Genomic DNA, 19,995 nt, shown 5'->3' on the forward strand with positions numbered 1-19,995 from the left:
ACGGTTTTTTTCTCACACTAAGTTCTTTAATATTTTAGCTTAGCATAATACAAAAATTGTTGTTTGTTTGTATGTCGAACGAGCGACTTTTTGCTTTAAATGAATTTCAATTTCTTTTCGGCCGTAACTTGGGCTGACACAAACGTCTCTTCGTTGATTCATTTTTTTTCAAAAATTATTGCCTCAACGTCCTGGATCAATGGACGATAAGTCGTTTCGCAAGGACATGTTTTATGCATAATATTGTGAATCCAAGGCAGAAACTCCCTGATTGGCATATAAACAGCCGATGATCTTTGCTCTTCTAGGCCACTATTCACATTGATTAGTTTCGCCGTTCGATTGCAATATTTTGCCAGTCCAAGTAGGAGCATGGTGTCATTTTCTGCCAAGTGAAATAATGGATTCGAAAATTTGCCAAACTGAAATTTGATTAAAGGGAATTGGATTAGAAGATTAGATTTTAGATGATAGAATATTTGCATAGCTTTACCTCACATATATTGCAGTCCGAGCAAATGCTTTCAATGTCTATGCACAATAGCCTATTGCCATTTTCCCCTGGATTCATCCTTTCGCATATTTCATCTGAATAAATCATCACGTTCATCTTATTTGTAGTGACTTCTGATATATTAGTGTAGGAAATCGCTACAGGTAATATTCTTTCATGAATTTGTAGTGCTGTTGGCGGCAAGACTGCCGGTTGTGTCCACTTATTAAATTCAATGCTTTCGTTCATTTCAACGATTGCGGGCAAAAGTTCATTGGAATTACATTGATGTTCGGGATGAATGTAAACATATCTTGCTTTTCTTCTTAATTTGGAATTGATGCGGATCATCGTGTAACGAAGCCTATTATATCCAATGAAAAAATAGAAAAATGAAGAGATTTGAGTGAGTTTTGATTTTGATGAATCGAAAGTTTGTATACAATAACTTACCAAAAGCTGACTGGAAGTAGATCGCCATTTGAATTTTCAGCGGGAACACCTTTGTATGGCAAAATACACTTTGTTGTTGTGAGAACGTGTTTCGTGGATAATAAAACACCGTCGCACCTATAGTGGTCGAATTGATGTATTGCGACCATCCACGGGTTTTTTACCAATCTCCATTTCTGGAAATGTTCGTTGAATGCTGTATTCGCATATCCCATTTCTTAAAAACAATAATGAAAATACTTAATAATATTCCATGTAATCCGTTAAAATTAAAGAAATTATGCCGGAAATCCATACAAATGCGGACAGCGCAAAAGTATTCAGAAAGTCAGTGTAAAGAGCATGAGGCACTTGCCTATAAATGTCTCTGACACAATGAAGTTGAAGGAGAGGATGAAAAAAAAGAAGAAAGTAGAATAAAAAAATTGGAGAAATGTAAAAGAAAAACGAAGAAATGAAAGGCAAACAAAATCGCGTGAAAAATTTCGGAATGTAATAAATTGAAGATAGTCGAATAGAAAATCGTCCAAAAAAGAAACCATTATCGGTAGATTTACATACAAAAAAGAAAAAAATGGCCTAGATATAATTTATTAGATCAAGTTTTTTAAGTTTAATGCATTCTAAATATATATTCTACATTGTATTTTATCGAAAAATTATTTGCCATTAAAAAAAAAGAAAAGATTTCATTTACAAATCTCTTTGCACTGGTGAAATTTCTTTTGGCCTATTCATAATGATTTTCTATTATGTATATGTATAATTCATCAGAACGAAAGAGAAAAAAAAAATTTGTGTAACAGAAAAACGGAAATATAACGATTTAATTATCTTTCTCTTTTATGTTGAAATGGTTTTTTTTTTTCGTTATACATCATGAATATAATTTGTATACATATATATTAGTAAATATTCTTTGTAAAACATTTCATGAACATTTCAATGAAATAATGTAAACCAAAACAGATGCAAAAAAAAAAATGAAATTAAATGAATTTAAAAAAAAAATTGCAGAATACACTGAATAAGTAAGTTGAGACTCGTGTAATTGTCCATAAAACGCTTAAAAGTCGTCCTGTAATTCACACGGGATTGCGTATGTATGTGTGCGTGTGTGTGTGTGAGAGAGGGAGAGAGAAGAAAAAAATATAGAGAATTAATTTACACGTTCAATTCGTATTTAATTATTGCTTTCTGAACATTGGTTCGGGCTCAAAAACCATTGATAAAATAGACTCTAGAAAATTTGCATTTGTTTCAGCTCATTAGTTAAATTAATTTTCCAATTTTTTATTTCTTCTCTCTCTCTCTCTCTCTCTCTCTCTCTCTCTCTCTCTCTATCTCTCAATTCAACGGCCATTTTATAGTATATATCCAATGGCATATATCGCACATTTTAACAATTATAAACAAGTTACAAACGCATCATTTGTAGTGAATTGGTAGGGCCGAACAATGTAATTATTTCTACATTTGGTTATTATTATTGTTATTGCTGATACTATTGAATGTGTGCGTATGCATTGTGTTTACATATGCATTTGTGTGCATATTTTCGTATTTATGAGATTTCCACTCAATTTCTCTCTTTCATTCTCTCTTTCTCTCTCTTTCTCTCTCTCTCTCCCTCTCTTTCTCTCTCTCTCTTCCTCATGCTTGTCGATAAAAAATGAATTTTTCTTTTTATTTGCATTCGCAAATCATCGGATAACAAACGATTCTGAACAGATCAGAATTGTATGCAACTCAATTGTACACTGTACTTATGGTCAATTTATTACCATAGCGGTTTTATTTTCAGCATGAGGTAAATATGGGTGTGCATTTATAACACGATTTGATTGTTACAATGAAAATAAATAAAACCAAATAATATATACGTTTGGATTTTAGTTTTGACATGGAATATAACACATACACACACCAATCCAAACAGAGAAAAAAATCCGATTTTCAATTTGATTTGGTAAGACTGCGAATGAAATGAAGTCAATAACTGAAATTGAAACAGAAAAATTTACCAGCAACAACATAGAATATGCAAAAAAAGGTTGAAAAAAATTTCAACATAGAATATGCAAAAATTAGTTGATATCTACAGAAAATGTCTGCGGTGTAATCATTATATGATTGGAAAGAAAAATATAAAAAAATTTTAGCAGTTGCATAGTGAGTTCAAAGTTAAAAATTAAATACCCAATGTAATTCATCGCAAAATTCTGTAATTAATAGGTTAATTATCTGCAATATATAAATAAGAGGGAAGATTGGGCGTATGGAGAGAGATGAGAGAGACAGAAGCAAGCGAACACCAACTGAAAGTATATATAACATGTGCAGTATGGAAAAAAAAAGATTTGAATGCGATATTATGTAGTCGCTTGTTCAATGAAACACTCACAATCAGCATATCAAAACAATTTAAACAGCACTCTTAAGTGTGCGCTTGATTTTCCACACTAATTTATTCGAAATAGTATTTATTTAGTTTTTTGTTTGTGAAAAGTGTTCTTCAACCGATCATCAGTGGCAGTATTGCAAGTTGAAAACACAGTAAAAAAAGGGAAAAAAAACATAAACTTACTGCATTTGCAGTTATCTGCACTAGGATATGCATACGCACAGCACAATGCACCGCATATTAAAAAAACTTTCACAAAAATATGACTATTCATCGTCATTGTCAAAAACAAACTATATCAAATCACCGAATGAATACAGATGCGGCACGTGTAAGAATGAGCTTAATGAAGGCCAGATAAATCGTATAAATACAGTCTCATTACTTATAGACTATAAGTTATAGTCATATCACTTTCTATCAGTCTAGTCGTATTGTGAGTCCAGTAATGAGTTCTTCAAAGTTATTGTTGTTGTGCTTTGCATTGATGATGGCCGAAGGTTTCTCCCAATTGGACTGTAATGAAGAAATGTTACAACAACCAATACCCAAGAGTAAGTGTTTTTTCTTAGTATTACTAATCGCAGAATTTCGCCACACATCCGAAAGTCAAAATAAATTTTTAACCACTTCGTTTACTCTTACAGTTTTGAACTTTTGCGGTCCGGGAAATGTGAGCATAAGTGGGGAATTGGGTTATTTTGTTTACATCGATCAGTGCTGCGAAACCCACGACTCATGTTCAACTACCTGGGAACCACATCAGTTTGATAGAGGTTTAGAAAATCCTTCGGAATATACTCTAAGTGATTGTTCATGTGACAATTCATTCTTTGAATGTTTAAACAATACATACGGAATTGTAAAGAGCGTAATAAATGTTATATTCAAATTTAGTGTACCACAATGCGCCTACAAAACCGATGGCGGCTGATTTAGAAGACATTGGCATTCGTGTGGTGGCGATTGCACCTGGCATTATTGAAACACCAGTGAACGATCAAATTGCACGGAAGCAGGAGATCGCTATTTTGAAAGAATGTATTCCAATACCAAATCGACATGGTCATCCAGACGAATTTGCACAATTAGTACAAACAATTGTCGCTAATCCATACATTAATGCCACTACAATTGAACTATCCGCTGGACTTAATACCATGTTTTAATTTGTATCCAGAACGAAGATTAATTTGTTAGACCGAATAAATTACTAGAAAAAAATCGTTGCATTTATTATTTAGAAATCATCGTTTTTTTTTGGGATAAATTAATCACATTGAAATTGTTAAAAGTTGAATTATCCTATAGTTTTGCGTTTTGCGATATCGTAATAAATTTTTATTAGGATGATAATTATTATGTTCTATATCGTTATTAGGATCGGATCCTAATAACGTTATTATGATTTTATGTTATTAGGATTACATCCTAATACTTATTATGTTTTATCATAATATTTATTAGGATTGATCTTCAGACGAGGATGTAATCCTAATAACATTATTATGATTTTATCATGATAAGTTAATAATAATAATAATAATATATAACGATATTGGTGGGAATGCTTATTATTATTAACTTATCATAATAATTTTTTATTACGTGCAAAACTATAAATTATCCAGAGCGTCATTTAATGAGTATAAAAACAACCAAATCATTGCCATTATGTAGACGATTAGAATAAAAATCCAATAAATGCTGGAATTAAAAAAATATAAATTTATTTAGATCGTTCTGTTTCATCGAAACTTTATATTCTAACCGATCAAATATTCCATATCGATTCGGATCTAAATATCGAAATCCATGCAAATTACTATTTGTTAGAAAACATTTAAGCCGGTTATGAAAATTGCTTCTTTTCTTGAAGAATAAATATAACATTCGAACGTAATTTGTATCATTTGATTTGGTCACAACAATTCTTTCACTCGTTGACAAATCGACCCATCTTCTACCTTCCATTTTCCATTGAAACTTATTGCTTAATGTGAAACGTAGTTTTATACATTAAGCTATGGAATAGTAAGTAAGTATATATATGTTTGTTCAGTGATTTTAGAGAAAACCAGAAAAGATAGAGAGTTCGGGTTTTCGGCATTCGATAGGGCATGAAAAACCCTTCAGACGTATTTTTTATTTTCCCCATAAGTGCTCCCCATTTAATTTTTTCATTCATGGACCCTCTTTTTTGGATTCCACTTTGAAAAATATTTCGATTCCACTCACCATTTATTGAGTGGATAACGAATAGATTCGGGTGGAATTACGTTTTTCTGCAACTTTATTGGGTGGATAAAAGATGGAATAAATGAGTTTTTCTCTAGTGTTAATTTGATTACTTTGGATCTAGATGAAACTTGTTGAAAAAAAGTTGGAGACACCCGAAGTACCAAATTGTTTTAGATTCCTTATAAAATTACCTTTCGAATGGTATATAATTTATGCTGTTTTCGGCAGGTTTGATGGCGTTTTACGCTGGCCGTTTGGCCGTAATATGAAAAATTGTGAGAAAAATCGGCTTCCGAATCTTATTGCAAGGAACCTAGTTCTATGATTTTGATAAAACTTTGCCAGATGATAGCTCTTGAAGCCCTCTTTCCAACGGTATATAGCTTATTAGCCAATCGAACTTGTGGATGTGTTTCCCAGGTGGCCGTAGATTGACGCTAGTGATATATCAATGATACTATTGATAGTTCGATATGAATAGCGTGCTATTGGTATATTTTAATATTGTGACAACAACAATTTTTCTCTTCAATATTTTTCCTTCAAATATAGACATCTAAAATATCAATATAGAGCTTCATATTTAATTTTATGTAATTAGTGAAAATATTTTGCAAATTCAACTTTCAAGGGGAAATTTATTGCGGTAAAAATTACATTTTACCATGTGAAAAAAATCCCTCATGTTAAAATGGCATTTTCCTCTGATTACTTTGAATTTTAACATCTGAGTTTTCTGAGAGTAGTCTTTTGGGGTTTACTGCCTATTTGAAGCTCAACTCCATAGGTGGCAACATAGCCAAAATGAGAAAAATATAGGTAAAGTACATTTTCGAGCTTCATTGCAAGCAACCTAGTTCTATGATTTTGATTAAATTTCGCCAGATGATAGCTCCCAAAGTCCTCTTTCTAACGCTATATAGCTTATTAGCCAATCAAACTTGTGAAGAGTTTTGGAATTTCAATTTAATTATGGCATTGACAAAAACCTTAGAGAAAAACGAAATCCATATGATGCATTTATTAGGTAGTTCTGGACGTTCTCATTTCAGTAATTGAATTGAACGATTTCACCATTTATGGATCATCAGCGCAGCTTCTGAGAAAGCTATCTATCTAATTTATAGGATTTACTAACTTTTTGAAGTGGGAGCGCATAGGTAGTCGTTGAGGCAATATGAGCCAAATATTTGTAAAATCAATTTTCAAGGTGTAATTTATTTTAAAAAAATTGTGGCAAAAAATTCAAAATATGAATGTCGAGTAGTTTGTTTTTCTTAGTAGTACGGTTCCACGTTTCACATTAAGCTCTACGGCCAAAAACTGGCAGTGTATTCTTGATTGGAACAAACAATAGTCAAACAGTCTCCGGTTGAAATGATTTATGAAATGTTTCTATGGGTAGTGCAACTTAAAAATGTCGTATTTGTGTCAACTTCTTATGTAAAAAAAACCTGATGAAATAAAAAATCTTATGAAAAATCGAAAAAAAAAATTATGATTGGTGGAAATCCAATAGAAAACACCAATCTGGTGACATTATTTATGATTCATATAAAAAATTGAACAATCAAGTTAAATATCTTATCCGCGATTCAAAAAAAGAAATCTTTACAAAAAATTATGAAGAAGCTAATAACGCAAAAGATAAATGGAATCTAATTCATAAATTCGGCGTCACTAGTGAAGCACGGAAAAATGAAGCAAAAACCGTAATTTTTATCGCAACCTCTTAAAATAATGAGAGGCATCATTCAAGGTGAAAATAACTCACAATTACTTTTTTCAATCTTTATTAATAACATTGGTAATTATATTAAATATTACAATAAGACACTGTTTGCTGATGATGTCCAAATGAATGGGTGAGAATAATAGTGACTTCAATGATTTTACGTCCTGCTCTCTCTTATGAAAATTTCCATAAGATGGAGACGCCTTCAAAAAATAAAAGTCATTATTATTTCGAGCCATTCAAATGTATATTGAGTGTAATGTCAATGACATTTCTGATGGAATTCGTAAAGTCAATGATGATTCAAAAAATATTGAGAAATTTTGTAATGACTATGGTATCGAAATAAATCCAATTAAATCTAAAGCAATAATTATCTCATCCAAAAATAATTTAAATGGGCTAAAATACGATGAACTACCAAAAATATTTATTAATAATCAACATATTGAATATGTTGACAGTGTTCGCGATTTGGGCTATCAATTAAATCGCACCTTAACATCGGAAAATCGTATTAAAATTATTCGGTGCTTTAAACACGATCAGCCCTTCAAAAATGATATTGACGTCAGATATTAAATTGCAATTGATCAAAACACTCGTATTACCAATTTTTGATTACATGGATATTGTCTATCACAATTACGGAATTCATGGTACAAACAATGATAGTGACAAATTGGAAAGGTTGCAAAATATTTGAATAAGATTTGTTTTAAATGTTGATTGTCGAGAGCATATAACATCTCACAGAAATTCATTAAATTTAATGAAATTATATGATCGACGCACGCTACATATCGCAAACATGATTCATAAAATAATTAATAATGATGCACCACCATATCTTAATAATTTAATCAACATCAATACAAATAATACTCGCTCAGAAAGTAAATTAATTGTTAAAAAACCCAATACTAATTTCCAAAAAAACATCATTTTTTATAAATGGACCAACAACTTGGAATAAAATATCTGAAGAAATACGCTCTATTGAATTCAATAATTTTCCATCATGACAACGCTCGGCCTCATATTGCTCAACCGGTTAAAAACTATTTGGAAAATAGTGGATGGGAAGTTTTGCCCCACTTTGACTATCACTTGTTTCGATCGATGCAGAATGCCTTATCTGGAATACGCTTCACTTCAATTGAAGGTATCAAAAATTGGATTGATTCTTTCCTAACCCAAAAAAAAAGACGAGCAGTTCTTTTGGCGCGGAATCCATATGCTGCCAGAAAGATGGGAAAAGGTTATAGGTTCCGATGGCCAATACTTTGAATGACATGCTATTTACAGAACTTATGAAATAAAGTTTTATTTTCACCAAAAAAACGACATTTTTAAGTTGCACTACCAATATTTCGATTTAAATCGGACAAATTTATTTGGTTTGCAATGCCATCGTAATTAATTGGTTTGAAAAAATCTATTATTTTCATGGTCTCCTTGAATTTTAATTTACTTGATTTTTTTTAATGAAATTTCCAGAGAAAGAGACAATTTAATTTATCTATTTGGTTTTGTTCAATTCATTACCACTGAGCACGTCAACTCCATTAAGTGAAATGATGTGATATTAGTGTTTTTATAGCGAATAATATGGTTCAGGTTTGTTACTCGATTTTGATTTTGTATTAGGCATATGAAACCCCTATGCATTAACATTGTATACACAGAAACAAATATCCGAGTACGATTACTCCATAGCTGGGCAGACAGGGGGGAGGGGGGGATTACCCCCTCCTGAGGCATCAAATTTTAGCGTTACCCCTTTACAAAATCAACAAATTTTTGCGTTACCCCTTTACAAAATTCATGATTTTGGATAGAATTTTTCTCATTTTGCTAGGGTTTTTGGATCATAGATGAAATTTTCCTATTTTGCTAGAAGTTTTTGAGAAAATTACCCCCCCAATCCCCCCCTGAATTTTTCAGTCTGCCCAGCTATGGATTACTCGCACTTGCGGTGTTAGCAGAGAGTCTACCCTTCAAAATGAGTTACGCACTCCATTTTACTCTATTTTTGGTATTAATTTCATCCAAGTGAACGCATCATAGTGAAAGAAGAAATACATGTGTAGTCATAGCCGCATGCGTTCAACGTACATATGACTACACAAGAACACATGTATATCTTCTTTCACTACGATGCGTTCACTTGGATGAAATTAACACAAAAAATTGAGTAAAATGGTCAAATTTCATCATCTAAGATGATTCATCTTGCATTGATATCTAGAAAGTATGGATGTACAGTCTTCATACAGTCTTCGGAGAGCTTCTTACATTCAGAATGTCATCTGTATCATGAATGTACTTTGAGAAACAAATATTATGATATCTTTCGATGTTAAAATGTTGAACATTTAAAGGGAAAATCTACTTACAATCACTCCTGCTTTGAAAGGTACTGCAAAATTTGACCAATATTCACACTGATAAACTATTTCACAAGGCTGTTTGGGATCAGCCAAACTCATCGCTCTTTCGTACCTTCAAAGTTTTCGATGCGGTTTATTTTAATATTTTCGAAACAAATAATAATTGCCAAAGAGTTCTTAAGCCTTTTGAACATGTTCTCACATCTTCTCAGCTTTGCAATGGATTTTCATTAATTTAATTACCATTTCCTTGTGAAATTCGTCAAGAAATATTTTTGAATTTCAGAGAACTCGTTACATATGCCAGCTTCTGTTATAGTTGGAGTCAACGTTGCACGTAAGATGTCATTAAATGGGGAGCTTGCTTTCAACTGTAAAATTTGGGAATTGAATTGAATGAATACCAAAACTTCTAAAACACATTAATTTCTAATTAAAATATATGTACATATGTCACGACATCCAACAATTCTTCTCCGCTGAGGTTTTGTAACGATGTCGTATTTTTAAATTCATCGATGATGTGCATGCTGTCTGCCGTTATCGATCCGAGTATTTTCATATCGTAATGATAGTCTTGATAACTTTTTGAATAATAATCGATCGACACATTTGTGGTGTATTTATAGAATGCAGCAATAAAACGTTCATTCTGATAATCTGTACAAATTGTGAGTGCCGGAAGATTATACGACCAGGTGTGATAGTTTGTTTCCAAAGTTAGCACAAAGGGATCGTTTAAAAATCGATCCAATTGTTTGAAGCAAATTGAAAACGCAAAGTAGGCGAAGGAAATGACCAAAAGTAGCCAACTGAATCTACGGCGAAACGTTAAATTTAACTATTTAACGAAAATATTTGAAATTTGAATTTAAACCTTTCGGGTGCAGTATAATTTCTGTTGGCTATATGATTGAAGCCGTGCATATTTGAATCCCGACACAATTTGAATGAAAGGGACTTTTTTCTAAAGCTGAACATTTTCTTGCACTTTGAAAATGGCAAGCTTTTGAAAATCACACAAAACAATTTTGAACACTTCGAGAACACATAAACTGTACACACGAATGGAGTTTTTAACCAAAAATGAAAAATCATTACAAATGTACCAGGATGCATTTCGAAACTTGTTTTAGCGCCGCTGAATAAATCGGAATGTTTCAATATTTCAAATGCAAAGTCACTCTTGAAAATGAATTATAATTTTTAAATGCAACCACGTATATATCCAATTAATAACATTTCGTGCTCGATACATACTAATTGAAAATAGTAATAAATTAATTTTCTTTTTCTCAATTAATTATGTTAGTCAATTTGAATACGTCGTTCATGACGTGAGACGAAGTTATAAATTGTTAATGAGCTAAAAAAATCATAAACTTCAGAATTTCTGCTCTTCAGAATAAGCGATTCAATTCACAATTCGTTTTCATTTCCATGTCATACGTAGTACGTATACATTCTTTTGCCCAACATATTCATACTGAAGAACGAGATCATCACGAAGAACAGTTAACTTACAGTTTTTCACACATTCTTTTTTTTTTCAAAAATCCATTACAATTTTGAATCAATGTCAAAAGAAAAATTCAAAAATTTTACATTTGAATGGATTTTGTACAGTCTTCTCCATTCATAAAAATGCACAAACAGTGAAACATTTCAAAGGCTCTGTTCAATGTGTTATTAAACTCATCCATTTCTAAAACATATGACATATTAAAATTGTGCGCGTGTAATTGCAACTGTTATATCTGTATTCAAAAATTATTGCGAATGTCTTAAAAGGATTTTGTGATGAACTTTTGTTTTGTTTTTCCATATTAGATGTCAATTATGACATATAATAATAAAATAATGCAGGCATAGCATAATAGTATATTTTTTCACATTTTAAATGTTTATGCTTATCTTTAAAAGAAATTATACGAATTTTATTATGTCCAAAAAAAAAAAAAAATTCTCTGAAAAAAGTTCGCGATAATTTGATATTAATAATTTTTATTATGCCCGAGATACAGTTCGCATAATTGAATTGTTGATATTGAATAGACTTCAACTACTTTTGAGTTCTTCTGGCGTCCCGCATTTCGTGTTTATGTTTGTATTTATGGTAAGCGTAAGCTTGTGAATGGAATTCATATTGTTTCACTTTGTGATGCTTATCATCCTTTGTTTGTATATATTCCTTATACTATAAGCATCACACTGGATTTATTATTAGATGTTGATTCTTCGAAATTTATAATCAATTGCCCATTGGATCTCTTCTTCATTATGCTTTACCGGCTATCAATTTGCGCACGTGTTAGTTAATAAAATAAATAGAGTTGTTACATTGTAGCATTAGTTCAGTCGTACCAAAGCATACCGTTCAACATGTCGTTCAATTTTAATAATTATTTTTTAAATTCAAACAATTTTGGTTTTTCATTCAATCCAAATAATTTTCTATACGAATATAGTTCGCCCGTAATTACATTGGGCACCTTACCATTTACCGTTAAAATTTATAAACGATCAACATTGGGTGTAGATATAATTGATGTATATTTAGTGTGTTTACCGGCGATGTGTATGTCAACATCGGAACGGTTTTGTGATGCAGACATGTCAGTTGGAATTTATTCACCTAATTCGTATCAATCATATCAAAGGACAATGAATAAAATCGAATACGACAAAGGCGTTTATCGAAGAGGTGGATTTTCCATAAAATGGACCGATCTAAAGCAATTTGAAAGGAATGACGAAGTGTGTGTCTATATTCATCTAAACCAAAATCAATCCTGGATGCAACCGCCAGCTAACGTACCTGAATCATACACAAACTTCAATTTTTCTGATTTGCAAAATTCAAATTTCAACTCAATTGTGTCTGCCACATTTAAATGTACGGTACCCGCAAATTCCGCATTGAACTCAGTGACCGAAATGTACCAATTGCCAAAACTAGTGCAAAAATTTAAACAAAATATACATAGACGATTTATCTTTGAACTGTGTGTTGAAAAAATCAGTCAAATTATCGAGAATTCAACGCTGGTGCATCAATTGAATTGCAGTAACATGAAATGGAGAGTGATTTTAACAAGGAATAACAATCATTTGGGACTCTTTTTACGGGACGAAAGAGAAAATCGGATGATGAATCACGTTTTAAATGTGAGTTGTTCATTTAAATTGGCATCATGTTTCAATCAAAATTACGGATTTGATAAACATTTTGAGGAAAAGTTTTATAACAACGGCGACACTCATGGGATTTCAAACTTTATAGAGTGGCCGATTGTTATCGATCCGTTGTGCCAATTTCAAAATGATAATAAAATCACAATTAAAATCGATTTACAATTTGTTGGAGAGAGATTGTATATTGATGAGGAACCACATCGATCCACAGTTCAAACACTGGAATGTCCGATTTGTTTGGATAGTATCATCAACCGTCAGCCAGTGTCAACCATATGTGGTCATCTATTCTGTGGTGATTGCATCAATGAATTACAATCTAATCAATGTCCAATTTGCAAAAAACCTGACATTCTCCATAATTTACGAACAATCTACATTTGACTATATAGTTTAGTTAAGTTATTTTTATAGCAGATGACTTCTCTTTATCATTAATTTTATGTAAAAGACTTACCTTTTTTATATTAAAAAAGTATCGATAAATCTATAATTTAAAAAAATGTTTTAATAAATTTCACAATCAATTGTAATTCACTTTGCATTTTTCTTTTCAACACCAAAGTTGGTTTACATTGGTAAACGTTTGTTTTTTCTTACTTGAATGGGTAAGGATAATCATGACCTCCAAACATCCTTTAATGTAAATCGAAGAAAAAAAAATTAATTATTTTTTTTCATATTTTGCGAATTTTTACCATCTAAATAGGAAGGCTTATATGAAACTCTCGGAAACTCGGTATAATGCACAAATGAGTTAAAATAAATGAGATACTAGCCAGAATTGAAAATAAATTTGACACTTGAACGACACTGAAAATAAATGTGATACATACCACTTTTATTTTCAATATTTTTCAAGTATCAGATTTATTTTAAACGCGAGTTAGTATCTCATTTATTTTTATTCACCGTCTTGTATTGGTATTTTTTTAAAGAATGTTTGGAGGTCATGATTATCCTTACCCAGTGTTTCATATATCGCTATCAGTTATCCGTAAGATAACTGAGAGGGATATATTCAGCCAGATATGACACTGTCTAAATTAGACACTGGAGATGGTAAGCGTGTCTAATGCAATTTTGACACTCATATCTGGCTGAATATATCCCTCTCAGTTATCTTACGGATACTGATAGCGATATATGAAACACTGTCCTTACCCATTGGATAAGAGATATTTCAAATTCGTATGTATATTCAAATGGTCCTCTGAAATATGAACAATTTTATATAATCGGTATGATTGAATATTTTTTTTTCACACTTTTTATTTATTATTAAAAGGTATATATTTTTTCATTTAAATTGAATTGAATAACTTTTTACTTGTTAATAAATCGAATAATTTTATGGTTTTTTAACTTAACGGATGAGAATTCTTATCGGACTACCGATTTTACATATCAATCTTCAATTATCGAATTCATCAAATAAAAATATGTATTCGCGTGTTTATTTCATGACATTTATTTTATATGGCAAGCATATGAGTTGTTTCGTGAATATTATAAAGGCAAGCATGAATATCTTCATGGCTTGATTTCAAAATGAATATATTTCGTCGCTAAATTGAAAATATATTTTGTTAACTGGTTTTTAAATTTCGGCGAATGAAATTTAAATATTTTTCTACTTTTATTGTATCATTCTGGCTTTTTGAATAAGTGATTGATTTTAGTGTAAACACGTGTATCAAATAGCCTTGTTTAAAGCGGTTAGTATTTAAAAAAAAGTCGATGATGTTATACCTAGTAGATGATATTCTCCGAAGATCTCAAAATATGCAAAAGACAAAAATTACATACATCTTGGCGTAACATGAACAGTTTTATGTGTTCTCTTTTATCTTTAATATCTAGCCATAGCCATTATTTATTATTATTATTATTATTCTTTATTTGTTAGCAACTTTGCTACTCATTTTTCAAATTATACATTATATTTCTACATTATTTTTTATCCATATTTTCATTTTTAAGTTAAATCTATTTTGATTTTCTTCTCTTATTTCTATTGGAAGATTATTGTACATTTTGAAACCCTTATGAATTAGTGATGCTTTTGATATGTCTTTCTTATAATTTATAATTGCTAGATCATTTTTGTTTCTTAGATTATATCTATGATTCTCTGTATTTCTGTTTATTAATTCGTTCAAATAGTTTGGCGTTGTGCCTAAGCACATTTGATGTATAAGTGAGAGTGTCCTAATTGTTATTTTTTTGTCTCACACTCACCCAATTTAATGTTTGTAGCATTAGTTTTATACTCGTTCTCTTGTGTACTTTCATCACCGCTCTCATAGCCCTATTTTGTACCTTTTGCATTCTATAAATTTGACCATCACTAAGCATAAACAAAATCGACGGGCAGAATTCAAAGTGTGGGGCAATTATGGTCTTATATATGCATATTCTTTCCTCTGTATTTATTTTGTTTTTAATTCTGTTTAGAAGACCCACTTTTGAGCTGGATTTTTTACAAATATAATCGACATGTTTGTTAAAATTTAATTCTTCGTCTATGATTAAACCCAGGTATTTTATCTCTCCCACGCATTCAATACACTCTCTTTCTATAGTGAGATTAATTTCGTCTTTGTTTATGTTTTTCTTCTTGTTACTTATGATCATACATTTGGTTTTTTTTGTATTCAGTTTTAATTTATTCTCTCTAAAATATTCGTTCAAACTATTTAGAATAATGTTCATTTGATCATTTATTGATTTTATATCATCTCCAACAATGTGAATTTCAGTGTCATCCGCAAAAAGATTTATTTTTGCATTTTGATAATTTTTCACTAACTTGCAAATATCGTTTATGTAAATTGAGAATAGAATACTTGCTAGAATTGATCCCTGTGGTACTCCAATATTGTTTTCTTGTTTTGTGGAGTGGTAATTTTCAATTTTAGTTACTTGAGTTCTATTACTTAGATAACTTTCGAACCATTTATATTCATGTCCTTTAATACCAATATTTTGTAGTTTTAACATCATTTTTTTTCTATCAATAGTTTCAAATGCTCTCTTTAAGTCTAAAAACAGGCATAATATTATTTTTCCATTCTCTAGACTATTTTTCCATTCATTTATTACTTTATTTAACGATGTTTCACACGAGTGGTTTTTTCTAAAACCTGATTGTTCGGGTGCTAGTATGTTGTTTTGGTTTATGTATTCATCAAGTTGATTTTTGGCTATGATTTCAATTACTTTCTCACACGTTGGCAGCTGGTTTATTGGCCTAAAATCTTCGATATTTATGGACCCACATATCTTTTCGACTGGTGATATTATTGAGCATTTCCAATCAGGAAAAACTCCCAATTTGAATGACTGATTTATGATTATGCAGAATTCCTCAGCGAATATTTCAATTCCATCGATCATTATATTCGGTTTTAGCCAGTCAATATCACTTTTACTCTTTATGTTTTGTAGTGCATTTTTAATGTCTGTTTTGTTTATTTCATTGAATTTAAAAATTGATTGATATTCATCTTGCTCGTTTATAAAATTTATATTTGGTTTTTCAATAGATTTATTTATATCCTCAATGCTTTTTATGAAATATTTGTTCATCTCTTCTGCGATTATTTGTTTATTATTTATCACTCTGTCTTCGATTTTAATTGATTTAATGTCATTTTTATTGTTATTTCCCATTATTTCTTTTAAGGTTTTCCACATTTTCTTTTGATCACCTTTATTTTCACGTATTGAGTTTTTATAATACTCATTTTCGGCTTTTCTGATTTCACTGCCATATAGGTTTCTTGCAAGTTTATACTGATCCCAATCGCTTTGTTCATTTGTGAATTGTGCTCTTTTATAGATAATATTTCTTGAATTTTTTAATTCTTCTAGTTCTTGATTGAACCATTTGCATCTTACGTTTAGTGGTATCTTTATTTGTGTCACAAATTTTCTTATTGTTATTTTTAGGTTTTCCATGAACACATTTGCTCTCTCTATTACTCCCATTTCTTTGTTTTGTAACCACACAGTTTTCATCAGTTCATTTACGAAGTCACTGCTATTATATTTTTTAATACTCTCTATAGTTTTAAATGATTTACTTGGCTTTTTGTTTGGAATATTCATTATAATACACTCATGGTCACTTATATTTAAATCAGAGTTTATATGAGCACTGAGCGCTTTGTAATTTGTCATGCAATAGTCTATTATCGTTTTTGAGTTGATAGTTATTCTCGTTGGTTGTGATATGATTTGTTTTAGGCCCGTATCATTGATTCCTTGATAGAGCTTTCTTTTTATTGGGTTTTCAATCGACCAGTCAATATTGAAATCGCCACATATTATCATATTTTTTAGAATATCCATTTCGTCATTACACCATTTGATAAACTCCTCCACAAATTCGTTATCGTTACTGCTTGGTGAGTGATATACCACAGCAATTGTTCCTTCAAAACTTTGAGTTTTTATTGACATTGATAAAATCCAAAAGTTTGTTTCATAACATATTCTATTTATATTTTTCACTATCACGTCATTTCTTACATATATTGCTACACCTCCTGTATGTCTTGAGAATGAATTTGTTCTATAGATATTATAATTTTTTATGTTTAATCCAGAGTCGCTTATATCTTCTGTTAAGCGTGCTTCCGATAGGAGTATAATTTGCGGTTTTATTTTTTCTACATTTATTTTTATTTTGTTTAAATTGGCATAAAGACTCTGTGCGTTAAAATACATCCATTCATTCATTCTTTGCTATTCGTTTCTCACACTTCTCTCTTTCACTCTTATCTGCTCAATTTTTCGCGTTAGGATTTCACACTTTTTGCTCCAAGCATTATGTTTTGTGTCGAGACCAAGGTTCATTTTTTTGTTTGCTTCCGTACAGTTTATACAACCAATTGTTTCTGATTGGCACTCGTTTGATAGATGGTTTCCACTGCAATAGCCACATCTTTCATCTATTGAACATTGGTCCTTTGTATGACCAAAACCAACACATTTATGGCAACGCATTATACTGAAATGCTCCTTAACTATGCATCTATCCCAATTTATATTGACTTTTTTTGTCTGCATTAATTTTCCGTAATTTTCATAGTCAATTTGTATTATCGCATCAAATGTTTTGCTATTTTTGTGATCTCTTGTAATTTTTATCACGGTAATGTTGGCATTGTATAGCATTTCATTTTGACTCTTTATTCTCTCTATTAGTTCATTATTTTCTGGTTTCTCGCTCATTCCAATTATTTTCACTTTTGGGTTCGCTTGCTTGATTTCTCTTACGCTATATTCATCACCAAGTGCATTACCTATTCGTTCAACTAGGTCTATAAACTTACTGTCGTCTTCGCATTCAATGATGACAGTCCCGTTTCTGTGTTTGATAACATTCTTAAAACTCACAGTTTGTACGTCTATTTTCTCATTCATTCTTGCTATTGTATGTTGAATATTGTTGTCTGTTTTTGGTTTAATAAGTAATCTTTTTGTTTCATTTATATCTCCCTCCTTATTCACTTTTTTTTCCCCATTGGAATGTGCTCCGTTATGTGTGGGTACTTTGTTGTTGTCGCTAACGCTGAGACGCTCACTCGCTACTCCACGTGTTTTCGTAGTTGTTGTTTTTTTTGTAATTGATTTCGGTGTGTCGGTGCTCTCATTACTTCTCGTTATTGATATATTCGTTTGTTTTTCGGCAGCTCTTTTCGTTGCATTTATTGCATTTGTTTTTGATGTTGATTGTTTCTCTCTCATTGCCACCGGTGTATTTGCCTTTTGATGTATTCTCGCATTTGTATATCTCATGTCATTTGTATTACGTTCACTTGGTGTAGTGAGAGAAATGTTTGATATTGCTCTGCCTTTTTCTCTTTCTTTCTTTCTATCTGCATCTTCTCCTTTCATGTATTCACTGATTTTTTTCACTTCTGCTTTTAATTCGCTTTGCTCTTTCTCGCTCTTTTTTGTTCTATCGTTGATTTCATATATGAATTTAAATAGACCATCAATTTTGTTATTTATTGTCTTCATACTGAATCTTTCGCATGTATCACATATGTAGTGAATATTATCGTTTTTTTCCAAGATAACTATTGCACTGTTCTCTAGGTGTGTACAATCAATATGTATCTTTTTGCCACATGCTCCATTACACCTTATCGTTTTCTCTCTTTTACCAATTTCGTTCATACATGACAGACACATTTCTGTGCTATCCATTTTTCTGTTTTTTTTTTTGGTTTCTCTCGATGTTTTTTTAAACTGATTTGTATATTCTGCTCAGATATTATTTAACTAAACTTCATATGCTACTTATGTAGTTTTATTTTCTATTTAATTTGATTATATTTTCGTATTTAGTAATAATTATCGGAAGAATGTCAATATCACTACAATGCTGCTTCGACACGTTGATTAAGATTTTTTGAAAACAAAAAAACCACAACTTCGTTTCGCTTTATTTCACAATATCGATTGGGGAGCACATTTTAATTATTTGCTTTTCTTGTTCATAATCTTTTTTTTTGTTGACCTTTTAATCCTGTGTGCCATTTTAATTCGGGGAAACACGTTCCTATTATTGGTGTTTTGTTGATTAATTCAACATTGTTAGAAAAATTATCGCTCTAAGTCTCCCATACGGATATTCCAAGTTGTAAATAGAAATTACGTTTGACGATTAATCAAATTAAAACTATGCTACATATTTCCATTGATTGACTGATTTGGCTTAATGAATATAGATTTTGTTCCAGATGTCTTTAAAGAAGATTAAATTAGACTTATTAATTTTTCGCCTCTTTTGCATTGCTCAATGTTGTTCGCAAAGTTATTTTCACTGCAAGAGATTTCAAATCATCAATCAGTATCTCACAGATATGACACGACTTGTTTGTATATGTTACACATTTTTTTTCATTCGTGCACAAACATTTTTTACAATTCAGCAATTTTCCCATACAAAATATTTGCTCCAAAGACCAAATTATCATGTTTATTTATGCCGGTCACTTTTTCGAAAACCATGGCGTGAATAGATGCATATTTTATATTTTTGATTAGGAACAGAGGCCGACAA

At 31.1% G+C, this 19,995-nt stretch overlaps 3 protein-coding genes across 6 annotated transcripts; all 3 read right to left on the reverse strand.

The window, feature by feature from the left end:
* Window positions 1-2: 2 nt before the first annotated feature.
* Window positions 3-9,826, reverse strand: LOC116340151 (ovochymase-2-like). Of its 4 annotated transcripts, none has more exons than XM_031766431.1 (4): window positions 9,726-9,826; window positions 947-1,163; window positions 494-857; window positions 3-422 (listed from the first exon to the last, which is right to left on the reverse strand). In XM_031766431.1, the coding sequence occupies exons 2-4, from the start codon at window positions 1,159-1,161 to the stop codon at window positions 159-161; spliced, it is 843 nt and encodes a 280-aa protein (XP_031622291.1). In that variant the 5' UTR covers window positions 1,162-1,163; window positions 9,726-9,826; the 3' UTR covers window positions 3-158. The 4 variants fall into 4 exon arrangements, with proteins under 4 accessions (XP_031622291.1, XP_031622292.1, XP_031622289.1 ...); XM_031766432.1 differs by lacking the exon at window positions 9,726-9,826 and adding an exon at window positions 3,534-3,667 and having other exon boundaries at window positions 499-857; XM_031766429.1 differs by lacking the exon at window positions 9,726-9,826 and adding an exon at window positions 3,534-3,667.
* Window positions 9,827-9,958: 132 nt separating this feature from the next.
* Window positions 9,959-10,680, reverse strand: LOC116340304. The gene is made up of 3 exons (XM_031766738.1): window positions 10,597-10,680; window positions 10,168-10,537; window positions 9,959-10,090 (listed from the first exon to the last, which is right to left on the reverse strand). The coding sequence occupies exons 1-3, from the start codon at window positions 10,644-10,646 to the stop codon at window positions 9,959-9,961; spliced, it is 552 nt and encodes a 183-aa protein (XP_031622598.1). The 5' UTR covers window positions 10,647-10,680.
* A 6,981-nt stretch (window positions 10,681-17,661) lies between these two features.
* On the reverse strand, window positions 17,662-19,273 carry LOC116340217. The gene has a single exon (XM_031766570.1). It carries the CDS (start codon window positions 19,134-19,136, stop codon window positions 17,667-17,669), a length of 1,470 nt encoding a protein of 489 aa, XP_031622430.1. The 5' UTR covers window positions 19,137-19,273; the 3' UTR covers window positions 17,662-17,666.
* Window positions 19,274-19,995: the final 722 nt, after the last annotated feature.

Source organism: Contarinia nasturtii, unplaced genomic scaffold, assembly GCF_009176525.2.
Source record: "Contarinia nasturtii isolate CC-2019 unplaced genomic scaffold, AAFC_CNas_1.1 Cnas_scaffold_630, whole genome shotgun sequence".
Lineage (NCBI taxonomy): Eukaryota > Metazoa > Arthropoda > Insecta > Diptera > Cecidomyiidae > Contarinia > Contarinia nasturtii.